Source organism: Prunus persica, chromosome G4 (genome assembly GCF_000346465.2).
Source record: "Prunus persica cultivar Lovell chromosome G4, Prunus_persica_NCBIv2, whole genome shotgun sequence".
Taxonomy (NCBI): domain Eukaryota; kingdom Viridiplantae; phylum Streptophyta; class Magnoliopsida; order Rosales; family Rosaceae; genus Prunus; species Prunus persica.
In genome coordinates this window covers 14,771,234-14,786,100 of record NC_034012.1, presented here as the reverse complement: position 1 = coordinate 14,786,100, position 14,867 = coordinate 14,771,234, and the positions used below count along the sequence as shown (strand labels likewise).

General features: G+C 34.5%; 1 protein-coding gene across 1 annotated transcript; it reads left to right on the top strand.

Annotated features, from left to right (window-relative positions):
* On the top strand, window positions 8,040-14,768 carry LOC18779469 (probable leucine-rich repeat receptor-like protein kinase At5g49770). Its single transcript, XM_007212452.2, has 19 exons — window positions 8,040-8,211; window positions 8,700-8,820; window positions 8,910-8,981; window positions 9,272-9,346; window positions 9,440-9,511; window positions 9,597-9,758; window positions 9,857-9,931; window positions 10,256-10,327; window positions 10,434-10,505; window positions 10,608-10,676; window positions 10,869-10,943; window positions 11,071-11,142; window positions 11,325-11,462; window positions 11,587-12,068; window positions 12,201-12,334; window positions 12,457-12,588; window positions 13,350-13,569; window positions 13,678-13,913; window positions 14,079-14,768. Exons 1-19 carry the CDS (start codon window positions 8,058-8,060, stop codon window positions 14,499-14,501), a joined length of 2,856 nt encoding a protein of 951 aa, XP_007212514.2. The 5' UTR covers window positions 8,040-8,057; the 3' UTR covers window positions 14,502-14,768.

The following is a 14,867-nucleotide window of genomic DNA, read 5'->3' as shown; positions in this document are numbered from 1 at the left end:
CTGTCTTGATTCTAATATCCTTAATACCAGTGTGGTCCTAGTCTTCTACATATCTCCATTAAATCTTCTAGGTTAGTTTATAATATTTGCACTAAAAATTCATAAATTTTTAGCATTTGTTTCTTTTCCTATTTTGTTTAACTTCAGCTTTGGGAATAAAAGTAATTTCACTAGTCCCTTCTTTTATGTATGAGTTGGGTATCTTAATATTGAGATTTAATTATAAGAGATCCTCTAAACTATAGTGGGGTTCCAGCCCATAGCTCATTTACATGGTTGTCCAAAAATTTATATATTTTGACCCATTCCTTTTTTTCTTTTTTCTTTTTTCCTAACTCTAGCTCTCGTTTGACTATTTGAGATATCCAATTCAAAATTTCCATGATGATGTTGGAAGTTTGAATGAAATTCAAGGACATTTGTCCCACACTGGTAGAAAGAAGAAAGAGTGAGGTCTTTATATGTGGGGGAATGCTAGCAACATTCTCTCTTACCTTTTCCTCTGGACATTCTCCCTTCTCCTCTTGACATGTGTAACTTTCTTTACACTTCAAACAATGTCATTAATGCATCACACAAGATAAGTTTTGTCTTCCAAAATTATCCTTACTAAATATATTGACTTTTTTACAAAGGTTGTTTTTTTAAAACTTTCTTACCACCTTGTTAAAAAATCAAATTAAAAAAAAACAGTTAGTTTAGAGAAAAAAAAAAAAAAAGATCCCCTTTTCTTACCACCTTTTTACTCTAAAGGATAGTTTTTTTTTTCCCTAGAGAAAACAGACGTTCTTAATAAACTTGTTCATTTATATATATATATATACAGTCCCCTTCTATTGAGGGATCCCTCAAATAATTTTATTTGAGGGACGCCCTTTAGGATACCCTACAATTTTTTTCCCAATAATCCAAACCATCTATTTTTTAGGTCTTCATTCATAGATCATCCTTACAAAAAATTAGACAAATCGGAAACCGTTTTGACATCCAATTGTGTCTTACAAAATCAATGAACACGATGCTTCAAGAAAATGCTAAAATTTCAATAACTTAATTGAGTGGTCAAATGATATCGGATTCATGTGATTTTTTGTAGAGATGATCTATGAATGAGTATCTACAAAATAGACGGTTTGGATTAGTGAAATACAATCCGGAATAGGGCCTACAAGGGGTGTCCCTCAAATAAGCTTATTTGAGGGATCCCTCAATGGAAGCTCTCTGTATATATATATATATATATATATATAACAACTAGTTTTGTAAACATGTTTTTTAATTAACTATTGTGAAAATTACTATGAATCTGTTGTTGCTGATAAAATATTCTATCGCTTTCTATTTTAATTTTAATTTTAATTTTCAATGGATATTGGTATTATTTATATTTATATTTTACTGCTATGCTTTTTTTTTTTGGGTGCTTATCTTAACATTTAAATACCTGAAAAATAATAACTACAACATATCTTTTCATCAAATGACTATTAATTTGCTATCATGGAAGTGACATCATTTTTGTTGTGGCAAAAAAAATACCATTCTCTTTGAAGAAAAAGTTTAAAATAAAAACAGCAGTTTTTCTTATTTAATTTTTTTAATAAGGTGATAACAAAGTTATAAATAAATAAAAAAATCAATACATTTAATAAGGATAAGATTTGAAAAACAAAAATTAGCTTGTGGGATGCATTAATGACATTGTTTTTAGTGTAAGAGAAGTGACATATGTAATGAAGAAAAAAGAGAAGGTCTAAAGGAGAAGGTTAAAGAGAAGGTTGCTAGCATTCCTCTTATATATGTGGAAGTCTCACACTTAATAAATGGAATAGTTGGGCCAAGTGGAAGCCAATTAGGCTTCAAATTTGATTTGGGCTCGTCAAAAAGATGGGCTTTGGGCCTTAGGACACTTGGGCACTTTCAGATTTAAATTAAGTTTTTAGTTTCGTATTAATAATTTATTTATTAATTCGGATTAGTTTAATTAATTGTTTTCTAACAGTTGAAACAGTTGTGACACTCCTGATAAGGTTTCAGAAGTTTATTTAAATCAAACAAAGCCTCATTCGTCAAACAGAGAAAAAGCATTATACAAGCACATTTCATCTTGTCTAAGAGGAAAACAAAATAAGTTCGCCAGATTCTAAGTCCTAGTGCTAGGGTTTAGAATATAGATAGTTGAATTCTAGGAGGCAGTCACATGTAGAACTTTAAGCACCGAGAAGATGTGAAATTACTGTCTTTAGGATATTGCATCAAATCTGCAAGCCTCTATCTCGAATCCAAGTTAATTTTATTTATTATTTGTTTACTGTATTTTGAATTACAATTTATTATAAATACAATTTCTTTGATTTAAATAAATAAATATATATATTGTTAATATATAATCATTCTAATTAGTCACTGATTGTTGTTTTTTCAACAGATGTAACATGTTTTCTGGCTCTTGCCCGATTTCCAATAAGTAAGCGTACATTTACATCATGCAACATGCATTTCTTTTTCTGTAGTCACATTTGCATGACAATGAACTTCATATATTTGTATATATTTGTAGGTTGTTAAGTTGATATATTTAATAATGATTGATTAGAAATGGAGAATGAACTTTTAGTAAGTTTGAGACATTGGAGAAAACTGAGGATATATATTAGATTCTTTTTGGTCTGGATATATATATTATGAATTTGAGATTATTGCTATCTTTTTCTTTGAAATGAATTGAAAATTACCTTTCAATGAACTTTCTTAGTTTGGAGATTCCTGAGAAACGATCTAGGATTCTTCGTTAGGGCCCGTGCCTTGTTTTCCAGCATTTACCTCTTTGGAAAACCACTTTCTTTATTAGATTGAAGAACCCAACCTCTTCGTCCCTAACCCAATTTCAAAACTCTTTCATTGTTCTTTGTTTTCATGATTCTCTTTTCATTGCTTTCTCTCCATGATTCTCTCTTTTCATGGCTCCCTCTAGGCTCTATCGCTCTCCCACCACCCTATTAAGTTGATGTGGAACAACCAATCAAGTTTGGGCAGCAAGGTCGCTCATGTATTGTTCTAATCCTTATAAGTTTTGGATTGCTAAATGTATTGTTCCAGAACGCTAATGTACCACAATTCGATATGTCCGATCCAGTTCAAAATTTGTAAGGGAGTGAGCGAATTGGGTATGTATGACATAGCTAGTCTAATAGCAGTAAGAAAAAAAGGTTTCATGGTGATTACAATCAGTAGCTTCAAGTTAACCTACCACTCGGATAGCACAACGCACATCACCCTATCTTCGAATGGCATCTTTCAGCTCACTACCTAAACTCTCAAGCTTCTCATTCAATTCTGAGATTGATTGAGCTCCCGCATATCTGCTGGTATTTCCATAGTAACTTTACCCTTGTTGGAATTTTAAAGGTTTAAAAAAAAAAATTATCGTTTTGATTTGTTTAATTACTTTGGCTATTTTATTTTATTTAATCTGGGGTTATAAATATATAATTTTCAGATTTTATTTCTCTATTGAATGCCTTAATTTTCTAGTTTGATGTGGTGGATGTTATATGTTCTTGGATGCCTATAAAAGGTCACTCCTCCTTCATATTTGACATACTACCACAATCTGATTCTCTCTTCTTCTACCTTCATACTTTCTATACCTTCGATTATTATTTTTGGGCAATGGTTATGTGTCTTGGAGACCTATATTCGACTGTGAACGTGCTCATAGCAGACCTTCAACATGTGTATTGGGGGTCGTATCTTGGAGTCTTGTAGACTCTCTCACATGCTTCACCATACAAGACTTGCTTTCTTAATCTTAATTTATTTTACTTTTATTTACCTATTATTTGCTTCTTTAGTTTTACTTGACCTTAAAAGACTTTCTATTTTTTTAAATATTATTTATAGGGAAATTTGCATAAATACCACCAGAACTTTTAGGCATGCAAAATTATCACCTCAACTTTTAATTTTTACTATTAACTACATGAACTTTATAAAATGTTGCAATGTACCACCTACTGCTAACTTTGTTAAACTTTCCGTTAAGTTGAAAGGCATTTCTATCTATTTTGGCAGAAAAACCATCAATGGTCAGTTCTTATGGTGATCACTTCCCTGCTTTTCCTAAAAGATAACCTAATCCCTTTTTAATTTTTAACTGCCCTTTGCAAGAGTGCAATCTGCCGTGATGGCTAGTTTGCTTTTCCTGATGAATCAACTCCTTGCTCCCTACTTATCTCTTTAGAAAATGTAGTCTGCTTATCCTTTGGAAATGGCACCTACTCTGGAGCAGAATTTTCTTTGTATATAGAAAGGGATTTTGATCTTCTTCCTTGACTGTAAAGACTGGAGAAGTCTTCTTATATCACCTGCCTTTATAAATTCCCTGTCAACTCTTTTGTGATAGTTGAAATTTTTGACTTTTCAAAGTCAGGTAGTCACGTGGGTTCTTTGAGAAAAGATCTTCCAAAAAAATCTGCTGGCTTGCCCTCTGAGATTGAGATTAACGGTGAGAATTTGGAAGTTGGGCCTAGTCCAATTTCTTTAGAAGTTTATTGACCTGCTTGGTGACGAATTACCATTTTAATTGGCAATTCAATTTATTCGTTTTTGTTGTTGTTTTTTTTAAAACTCTGCTATTTTTGAAAAAGACGTGAGCCTCTTAATGTTGATTGGGCTGCTTTTTGGAGTCAAGACCCAGTCTTCTATTTTTCTGTTCCTGGATTTCTTTGCAAAAAATGAGCTGGCGTGTGGAATTCTCAGGCCCAAACACACTCAAAACGGCTTAAAGAGATTTTTTTTCTGCCCAAAAACAAATTTCTTATTAAGCCGTTTTGGGCGCACACCACTTATGAAGTCGTTTTGGGTACACTAGACAACAAACTAGGCTGTCTTTTAATATGTAATTAACTTCTAACTGTGTGGACATGTTTTTTTAATTTCCATAAAAACAAAAGAAAAAGGTTGGTTATCTAATTACAACGAAGCTAAAAAGAGAGAGTCCTCGATCGTATGAAGAAAAAAAATTTCGAGAGTTACAAATTATGTGTATCAAGAAATTCGAGAGTTACACTATTTCGATGTGCTGTTGTAGTATTGTTTGCCAATTTTGTGGACCTAGTTTCTACTTTGTTTGGAGTTAATATTACTTATTAATTCAAGTATGTATATTCAAGTTTGTGTACCAAAGCTGGTCTACTGTCTCTCGACTTTGTTGGGATGGGCATCAAGTTACAAGTTCCCCAAACTGAATAAATAAACTAACGATTTGAAGTTTGTATATTTTAAAGGCAAACAAGATTATAAATTCATTATTACATAAATTGGATTAGGAGGGGTGGTGAACGTGCATGACTATTTCCATATGTCTCATAATTAAGCTTGCGTATTATATTTGTGCAACTTAATCAGAAAAATCTATTCACAACCAGGGCAGAGTCAGTAAGGGATCAGTAGTCCCATGCCGCCCCCTCTATTTTTTACCTATTGTATTTGTATATTATATATTAAGGGGTGGATACGGTCCGAATTGAATAAGTTTCATCTCAAAATTACGATCGAACCAATTATAATATAACAGTTTGATTCGGTTCGGTTTTCACAAAATTCATAAAGAAAACCGAACTAAACCAAACCAATTTAAGAAGGTTGGTTTAGTTTGATTTGTTGATTTGGGTCTAAGCCCTATTGTCTTTCCTTTTGCATTTTTTCAACATTGTTACCAATTACAACCAATAAATTCACAACTTGCTCCATACCTAAATAATTTCCTAGCGTATGAAACCATCCTAAAACTCAACATGCCACAAAACTTTAAATTTTAGTAACTAATATAGCTTAATTCATGGGAGTTGATTTTCTCACTCCCTTTTTCTTTTTAATCAATTTTATTCTTTTTTGGTCTTTCTTTTTCCTATTCTACCCTTACCCTACAGTTCTCTTTAATAAACATGTACAATGATTGACTAATATTATGAAAGAATAAAAATAAAAGACTATTATGCATACCTTGTTCTCAGCATATCTAAGCTCCTAATGACAATTTGGTTAGTAATATTCTTAGGTTCTTCTACCATATTTATATGTTAACCCAAAAATTTTATTATCTATTAACTACAACAAAGATAAATAGTACTCACATAGTTGGTAAAAAAAACCTAAGAATATGGCATACTTACTCACATTTCTATCCATTTTCATATTTATTTATTTTATTTTATTTTCTGTTAAATTTTCTTAATTTCGGCTATCAAAACCTTAATATAGGGTAAGGGTAGAATAGGAAAGAAAAAGAACAAAAAAGGAGAATATTGATTAAAAAGTATTAAAAAGTAAAAGGAAAAAAAGGGGAGTGAGAAAATCACCTCCCTAATTCAAATATCAATATATAGTTATTATCAAATTAGAGTATTATACTTGGAAAATAATATATATATATATATATAAAAATTAATGTACACAAAAATGATCCGGTTTGGTTTAGGCCGATTTACAAAAACTTAAAATCAAACCATATACGGTCCAGTTAAATTTTTAACCATTTGACTTTTTATTGGTCAAAACCAAACCAAATCGATAATTACGATTTGGATCTGCTAGTTTTATTGGTTCGGCTGGATTGATGCCCATTAGTTTTAGGATATTTACCCTAACATGAATAATATATTAGGTTTTTCTCTCTACAAGTTAATCATAAAACTTCTTGATCTCTCTTCTATTTCTCTCCCTTAAATCTTCTAGGTTAGTTTATGATATTTGCACCAAAAAATTTAAAAGCTCTACTCTTAGTTGGGAAAATTAAAGAGAGAGTGCAATGTGAGGGAAGTGTGTTTGGACATTTTTTTGGGGTAGTTTTTATTTTACTACATTAAAGTATGCCGAGTTTCAGCTTTTGATACATGAAGTTTTTTTTCAGCCTTAGATATCAAGTTTGCTATATTTGTCCATAAATTTCAGCCTGGTCTTCCTCTAGTCTAAAGATTTTGGACGAGTGTTTGGGTTAAACCGAAGACAAGAGGGGTCTAGGAATAGGTCTGCAAGCCTGGGTTTGCTCGAAGAGAGAGGGGGGGAAATAGGAAGAGGGAAGAGAAACATAATGAGAGAGAAAGAGGAAGGGATGTGCGGTACAGAGAGGGTGGGGGTGGGGGTGGATGGCGGGGACGAGAGGGTTGGGTTGATGCGATTTGAGGTGAAGGGAAGAAAGTGTTTTTTATTTTAACAAAAAATTTTAGTTTATTAGTTTTTAAACATTTTTTTAAATAATTTAATTCATTAATTAAAATATTTTCATTATTTAGCCTACGTGGCAAGATATGGATAGCTCCATGTGACAACATTAATTGTCATGTCATTAATTAATGGAGAACATGACGGTCAAACTAACGGAGGTATGAAAATAAATGTTATGTATGCAATTGAGACGAAAACACTTGATGTATCGAAGGCTGAAATTCAGTAAACTTCAATGTAGTAAAATGAAAATTACCTCTCTCTCTATCTCTTTTTGTGGTCAAATTTGTGTTTGGACATTGGAAGAGAGTAATTGTGGTATATTTAGGTGGTTTTAGACACCTTGGACCATACTTTGGCTAACCTCAATTGGCTAGCCCCACAATACTGATAGCGACAACAACTAAAAACAAGACCAAAGTCACCTACTTTGCCGGGTTATTCTGTTTGGTCTTTGTCGTAGTAGTTGTTGGTTTCATCATATAATATTTTGAAATCGTACATATATTTGAGTTTAGAGTTTCTTCATTTGAATGTTTCTTGATTACACTTTTTATACTGAAGCCATTTTAGTGCACAAAGAATTATTCAAGATTGTCCTTTCGCAAGTACGTTTCATATAGTTTAGTCTTCCCTTTTCTTTGTACAATAATCCATTTCTTTATCTTTCATGATTCATTTAAAATATGTGCCATTGACTTATCTTCCTATATGTTATCGCACAAATTGGTTATAATCGAGGAAGACTATTTACTTTTGTTACAACTTCTGAAAAGTTCTCCCGTGGACTTTGTAAAAGTAGGTAGCTGCACTAGATCAATTGGTTTTAAATGTTTTCCATCCGAATTAGTTTTCTCCATAAATTTTTATGCACAACAACAATGGCAAGTCAAGTAATGGGTGGAACTCGAGCCGCTCATGTGTTTTCGATGCTTGTGTTAATCTCATTCTTTGTTATTGCAGCAGAGGGAGCCATTGAGGAGTGTAAGTTTTGTTAAATTGATATGTCCTTTTTCATTGTGCGGTTCATCAGTTTTTGCTGATAGTAGTATGACAGGCTACTGATCTTTTCTTTAGCTTTCTCAATAATAACCTTCAAAATACTTGTATGTATGACTGCTTCTTCTCCCCCAGGCAGAACTCTTAAGTGGCATGCAAAAGTTTGGATCAGCATTAGACTTACATAGGGTAATTCAATTCTAGGCATTTGGCCATTGGGGTTGGTCTAGTATTGTTTGATGGTTTCGATTTTAGCGTTACGATAGTTTTCAGTAATTTGGCAGATATTAGTTAGACATCAGCTCCTGGAAAGTGGTTAGGTGTATCCATGTCTTACAAGTTGTTTCAGTACTAATCAATCCATTGGAAACTAAGCTAGTCAGTCAATGAAATATGGAAGTATGGTATATCAGCTTTGATAAATCAGTAACTGACGATTGAAGCATTGAACTGTTTTACAATTTCTGATGCAGATGCCCCTATGAAGATTCTCATGGATGAATGGGACATAAGACCTCCCAGTTGGGTGGGTTCAGATCCTTGTGTTGGTGGCTGGGAAGGTATTGAATGCACCAATTCACGTATAACCTCCATGTAAGTTCTTGGCCTGTTTCCACCTTTTTCAATGCTCCTGGAAGTTGCTTGCTTCAAATTTGATAATAATTCGACTTCTTTAATTTCAGAGCATTGGCAGATATGGGTTTGACAGGTCGGCTTCCAAGCGATATCGAGCTGTTATCTGAGTTAGAGATTCTGTAGGTTCTATCTCCATTTTTCAATTTTTCAATTTACAGTTAAATGGTACTTAATTTGTAAATTACAACTAATATGTGAGCCACAAACCAGGAATTGTCTTTCTTTCAAGAATATATTATGAGGTTCAGTGCTCAATAGGCACTGACTGTTTCAAAGAATTTTAAACACTAGTCAAATCATTTTAACTGCATTAATGAATTCCTCCATTATTGGATATACATTTACTGATACTGATAACAGATTTATCAGTTAGTCTTGTGTAACTCACTTCTCCTCCCTTTTCATATAGGAATCTGTCTTTCAACAAGGGCCTGAAAGGACTACTTCCGGCATCAATTGGAAAATTGACGAAACTAGTACACTTGTAAAAAAACATAAAGAATAATTGGTTTTTCCACTAAAGTGTTTATTGACTTGATCTGCTAATCACCTTGTTGCTTTCTTCATTGCGAGCCAGAAACCTAGTTGGTTGCAGTTTCTTTGGCCGTATCCCAGACACAATAGGATCTCTAAAGCAGCTGTCTTATCTGTAAGGCCTCCTTCTAGCTTCATCATTCCTACCGAAGCGTTTAAACAGGCTGATATGCACTAACTTTGGAACTCTGCATTTATAGATCTTTGAAGAACAATAGTTTCAATGGGCTGATTCCGCCTTCCATTGGTAATCTGACCAAACTTTTCTTTCTGGATCTTTCTGACAACAAACTTGTGGGATCCTTCCCAGTCTCTAACAGGACTGCACCTGGTCTTGATCAGTTAGAGAACGCGAGGCACTTGTATGTCAACTCTAGCTACTTCTGAGCTGACTATTTTTTTATTTTTTTTCTACCTTGGCTCTATGCCCATCTGATTCTCCTATTTATTTTAAATACAGTCATTTTCAAAATAATCAGCTCTCAGGCAAAATTCCACCTCAACTTTTCAGCTCACAGATGAAGCTGATACATGTGTAAGTTTTGTTTAAGCATCTATTTTCTTGAAGGTATAGCTTGAGAATATAGAGAGAGAACCTGTTCAATTTGGCTCAACTACATGAGAGAGTAGAACAGGAAATGTATGAGTTGATGTGTATGAAAAATGCGTATCTAATAGCCCTCTGCTTAGTGCATATTTCATTTTCAAAGGGTATTGCTGCATCTTTTGGTAATGGAATACCCGATGAAATGTCTTCGATATGGAAACTGAGGACTGAAGCTTTTTTTTTTTCATCTGCAAATTCCAATTCTTAAGGGAAGCACATTACTTTATCTGCTTGTTACTTTTTTTTGTGCAGGATTTTTGACAGAAATAATCTAACTGGCAGCATTCCTTCCACACTTGGACTTGTGCAGTCTCTGCAGGCAGTGTGAGTATTTATTTCATATCCTCAAAGTAGATTTATTCCAAGGTTATTGCTGCTGGATTTCGACCTCTGTAAAGTTGTTTGTACTGAATATCTTCTTCTGGTACAGACGCCTTGATAGGAATTCTTTAAATGGGTCCGTACCTTCAAACCTCAAAAATCTTTCTAAAATCGCTGAACTGTAAGCCTACAACATACCAAGTCAATGATTTATATGGAAACTTTTGAACATGTTGTTCGGAGTTCACTTTACTAAGAGAGGCTAATAGTAATATGGTTTCAGGCACTTGTCCAACAATCAGCTGACTGGCCCCGTGCCCAACCTTACTAACCTGAATAGCCTAAGCTATGTGTAAGTATGAAGCACGTTACTGATTTATTAATTCTATCTGCTCACGCATTGTACTTTCCAATAAAATATGAGAATTATTTCACTTTTTCCCGTCAAGAAAATGGTTACAATCATATTTTTCTACCAAATTTGAAAACCATATTCACCATTGTTGATATCACTTTGTGGTCCTTGACTGAATTTGATCTGCAGGGACATGAGCAACAATACTTTTGATGTATCAGATGTTCCTAGTTGGTTTTCGACATTGCTGAATTTGACGACATTGTATGTTTCATTCCTCGTCCATATACCTCTGTGTGTGTGAGTGTGTGTTTGACTGCATTTTAAAATCATCAAGTTAAAGAGAAGTTTATTGCTCCAAATTAATGTGCCTTTCGTTCCTGAATGGCAGAATGATGGAAAACACGCGACTTCAGGGAGAAGTTCCTCAAGCTCTATTCAGCAATTACAATTTGGAGACACTGTGAGTATCTGACTGATCTCTAATAGCACCACACTTAATTTCATGAATCTAAGCGGCTTTGATTTTGAACGTGGACTCTGTTCCAAAGAAGAGAATGTAAAACAAGGCTTGTAGTACTCTCTTTATATGTCGTGGTATAGTTGCAGTGATAGTTGTGAAATGATTATTCTAATCTGTGACAGGGTACTGAGGAACAACAAGATCAATGGTTTATTGGATCTCGAAACCATTTCTAGCAACCATTTGCAACTGATTGATATGGAAAAGAACTTCATTACTGACCTTAAACCAACTGCTGGAGGATCCAACTATACATTAATGTAAGCATTAGTATTCATTCATATTTGTAGTTTCTTTCTTTTCGGTGTTAAGAATTTCGGAAGATCAAATTTCCAAAAGATATACCTAGTTCTTATCTGTCATGTCGTCCATTATCTGTTGCAGACTCGTTGATAATCCGATTTGTGAGGGAACAAACATGGCAAATAACTACTGCATTGTGTCTCCATCAAATTCCTCAAATTTGATACCACCAAGTAACTGTGCCTCTGTTGCCTGTAGTCTGGGCCAGGTTTCTTCCCCCAACTGTACATGTGCATATCCTTACACAGGAACTCTAGTCTTCATATTTGTTTCTTTCTCCAATTTGGGAGACTTTGGTTACTACAAAACTCTTCAAGAATCGCTCGTAAGCACCTTTCAGTCCTATAACCTTCCTGTGGAATCAGTTGCTCTGGGTTATCCTACCTTTGGTTCATCTTATCACCTTGAACTGTTCATACAAGTCTTCCCATCTGGTCAAGATCGCTTCAATCAAACAGGAGCGTCAGCGATTGCTTCTGTGATTAGCAACCAGACTCTTTTGCGTCCTAGATTTTTTGGACCCTACTCTGCTGTTTTTCCTTATGGCAACTCAGGAGGAGGAGGTAACTCTGAAACCACAATGAACTTGGAAATATTAGTTCTAGTTCTGCTTCAAAAAGTGGAAATGTTAACTCAATTTTATAATGGATGACACGTCTCTCTTTCCATTTCTCATCATTTTGAGGTGCCTGCAGGATCAAAAAAAGGCTTGATAATTGGTGCAGCAGTTGGTGGTTCTGTGCTTCTGTTATTATTAGCCCTTGTAGGGGTTTATGCTCTCCAACAAAAGAGAAGAGCAGATGAGCAATGGAGCAGATCAATCCCTTTGGTAAGATGTAGTTCATCAATAACTCAAAAAATGGTCAAGAAAAATTTAAAGTAAGCAGCAAATATTGTTTCTTCGTGCGAGCATGAGTTAATTATTGTGTTCAATGTCTTACAATGCAACAGTCTGGGATTTCAAATAGCAGTGCCAGTGCTCCTCGGCTAAAAGGAGCAATATCGTTCTCTTTTGAAGAACTTCAGAAATACACCAATGGTTTTTCAGAAGCCAATGATGTTGGAGCTGGTGGTTATGGAAAGGTTAACTTTGTTTGATTATCTTTCATTATCATAGAGATTATTTCCTGAAAGTGTGAGTCCACCATGTTACCTTGCTTAGCAACATATCAGTGCTTTTTTTTCACCAACTCCATAATACGGTGATCTAATTGCAAGAAACCATATGCAATTCATTTGTTTGTTATTTTCACCACAAGAGTGCTTTTATTCCAACCCTATCTTGCTCACCCCACCACAGTTTCATTTTATTTCATTTTGAAGTCAGATTATGCAGATATCCTGGCTCTCAGTAATCCAAAGAAAAACTCCTAATCCCTAATTCTGACTTTCTTTTGGCTAGCTATAAACAGCTTGTGGCATTGACTGGCACAAGACATGACATCCACGACTGTGTCATGGTCATTGCTTCCATTGCAGCAAGAAACACCGACTTTTCCTCTTCATTTTTCTTTCATTTTTCTTTTGTAAATACTTTTGTAAGTTTAGGAATAAGGAAGTTTATGATTGAAAGTTTTATTAGAATGGTGTGGGAATGACGAGTATGAGGTAGGAATAAAAGCAAAGTCAGCACTAACCTCTTTTTTCTTTATGAAAAAATGTTTATGATACTTCAGGCTTGCCATATATCTCATCTATAGCCTCACCACTAAACTTCAATCCTCAAAACTGCAATTCCCTTCAACAGACTCGACGAAATGATATATGAAGAATAACTCATTACAATGAAAACTATTACAGTCGCTAGACAGTTACAAAATGTATAACTTGGCAACATTTTGCAGGTGTATCGGGGAATTCTTCCAACAGGCCAAATGGTTGCCATTAAAAGAGCTAAAAGGGATTCTATGCAGGGAGGGCCTGAATTCACAGCTGAGGTTGAGCTTCTATCAAGAGTACATCATAAGAATCTTGTCAGCCTTCTTGGTTTCTGTTTGGAGCAAGGGGAACAAATCTTGGTATATGAGTACGTTCCAAATGGTGATTTGTTGGATAGTCTTTCAGGTATTCAATGCAGCTCTTCACCTTGAAATTTTAATTTTTTTTAAAGCTGAAACCCTTGTTCATCATTTTTCTTTAATGTAATTATACATTAGAAAATTGATTATGCAGGGAAGTCAGGAATCAGGCTGGACTGGTTGAGGAGACTTAAAATAATTCTTGGTGCAGCAAGAGGTCTGGCCTATCTCCATGAACATGCAAACCCTCCGATTATACACCGAGACATTAAATCAAACAACATACTACTTGATAAAGATTTAACTGCAAAAGTTGCTGACTTTGGCCTCTCCAAGTCTATGGCTGATAGTGGAACTGATCATGTGACTACTCAAGTTAAAGGAACAATGGTCAGTATTGAAAACTTCCCACCTCTCTACTAAAAATAATGCACTTTTTCCATATCAACTAATAAGGGTAATAGTGTTCTTCAAGCAATGAGGACTAAAGGCCTGTGTTTATCACAATATCATCCTAAATTATGACTGAGTATTTAATTTTCTTTTTTGTTATAGGGCTACTTGGATCCTGAATATTACATGACTCAACAGTTGACGGAAAAGAGTGATGTTTATAGCTTCGGCGTGGTAATGTTGGAGCTGATAACTGCTAGAAGGCCAATAGAGCAAGGGAAGTTTATAGTGAGAGTGGTACAGATGGCAATGGATAAGACAAAAGATCTGTACAACCTTCGTGAAGTTCTTGACCCACATATTGGTTTGGGAACAGAGCTAAAAGGTTTAGAAATTTTTGTTGATTTGGCAATGTCGTGCGTGGAAGAATCACAGGATAAAAGGCCTAGAATGGGGGAAGTGGTGAAAGTGATTGAGAACATAACACAGCTTGCTGCTTTGAACAACTCAACATCCAATTCAGCAAGTTATGAGGATGGGAGTAGTGATGATTTGCTACCATCTGTACAGCGGTCACGTCCTTGATTATACTCGTATTGCATATCAGCCTGTTTAAACGCTTTGGTTAGAATTTGTCTTGAATTCGATATTGTATCAGTATCATATGACCAATATGTCTATTATTAGATTCAACTAGAAAAACAAGCCTAGGTATTAAGTGACATTTATTCTCCATTACACAGAGCTTCTTGTTGTTGCTTAAACAACTTAGAAAAAGAAAACTGGTAAATCGTTTCAAAAGCCAGCATTTTAAATAGGGTTGGAATAATATTTCTACAGAATTTCATAACTTTCCCAATTGAATCATTTTATACAGCTTTGCTTTGCTTGTAGAAATATAAGTAAACAGCTCTGATCAACCAAGTGAAACAAAAAAGTATAGATGGATAT

What these genes read in the sequence shown, in the direction of transcription:
- LOC18779469 (XM_007212452.2), top strand. Translation starts at nt 8,058, where the DNA reads ATGTTTTCCATCCGAATTAGTTTTCTCCATAAATTTTTATGCACAACA. An exon ending in CTGAATAGCCTAAGCTATGT is followed by an intron (nt 10,677 to 10,868) that starts GTAAGTATGAAG and finishes TTTGATCTGCAG; the next exon opens with GGACATGAGCAACAATACTT. An exon ending in TTTGTTGGATAGTCTTTCAG is followed by an intron (nt 13,570 to 13,677) that starts GTATTCAATGCA and finishes TTGATTATGCAG; the next exon opens with GGAAGTCAGGAATCAGGCTG.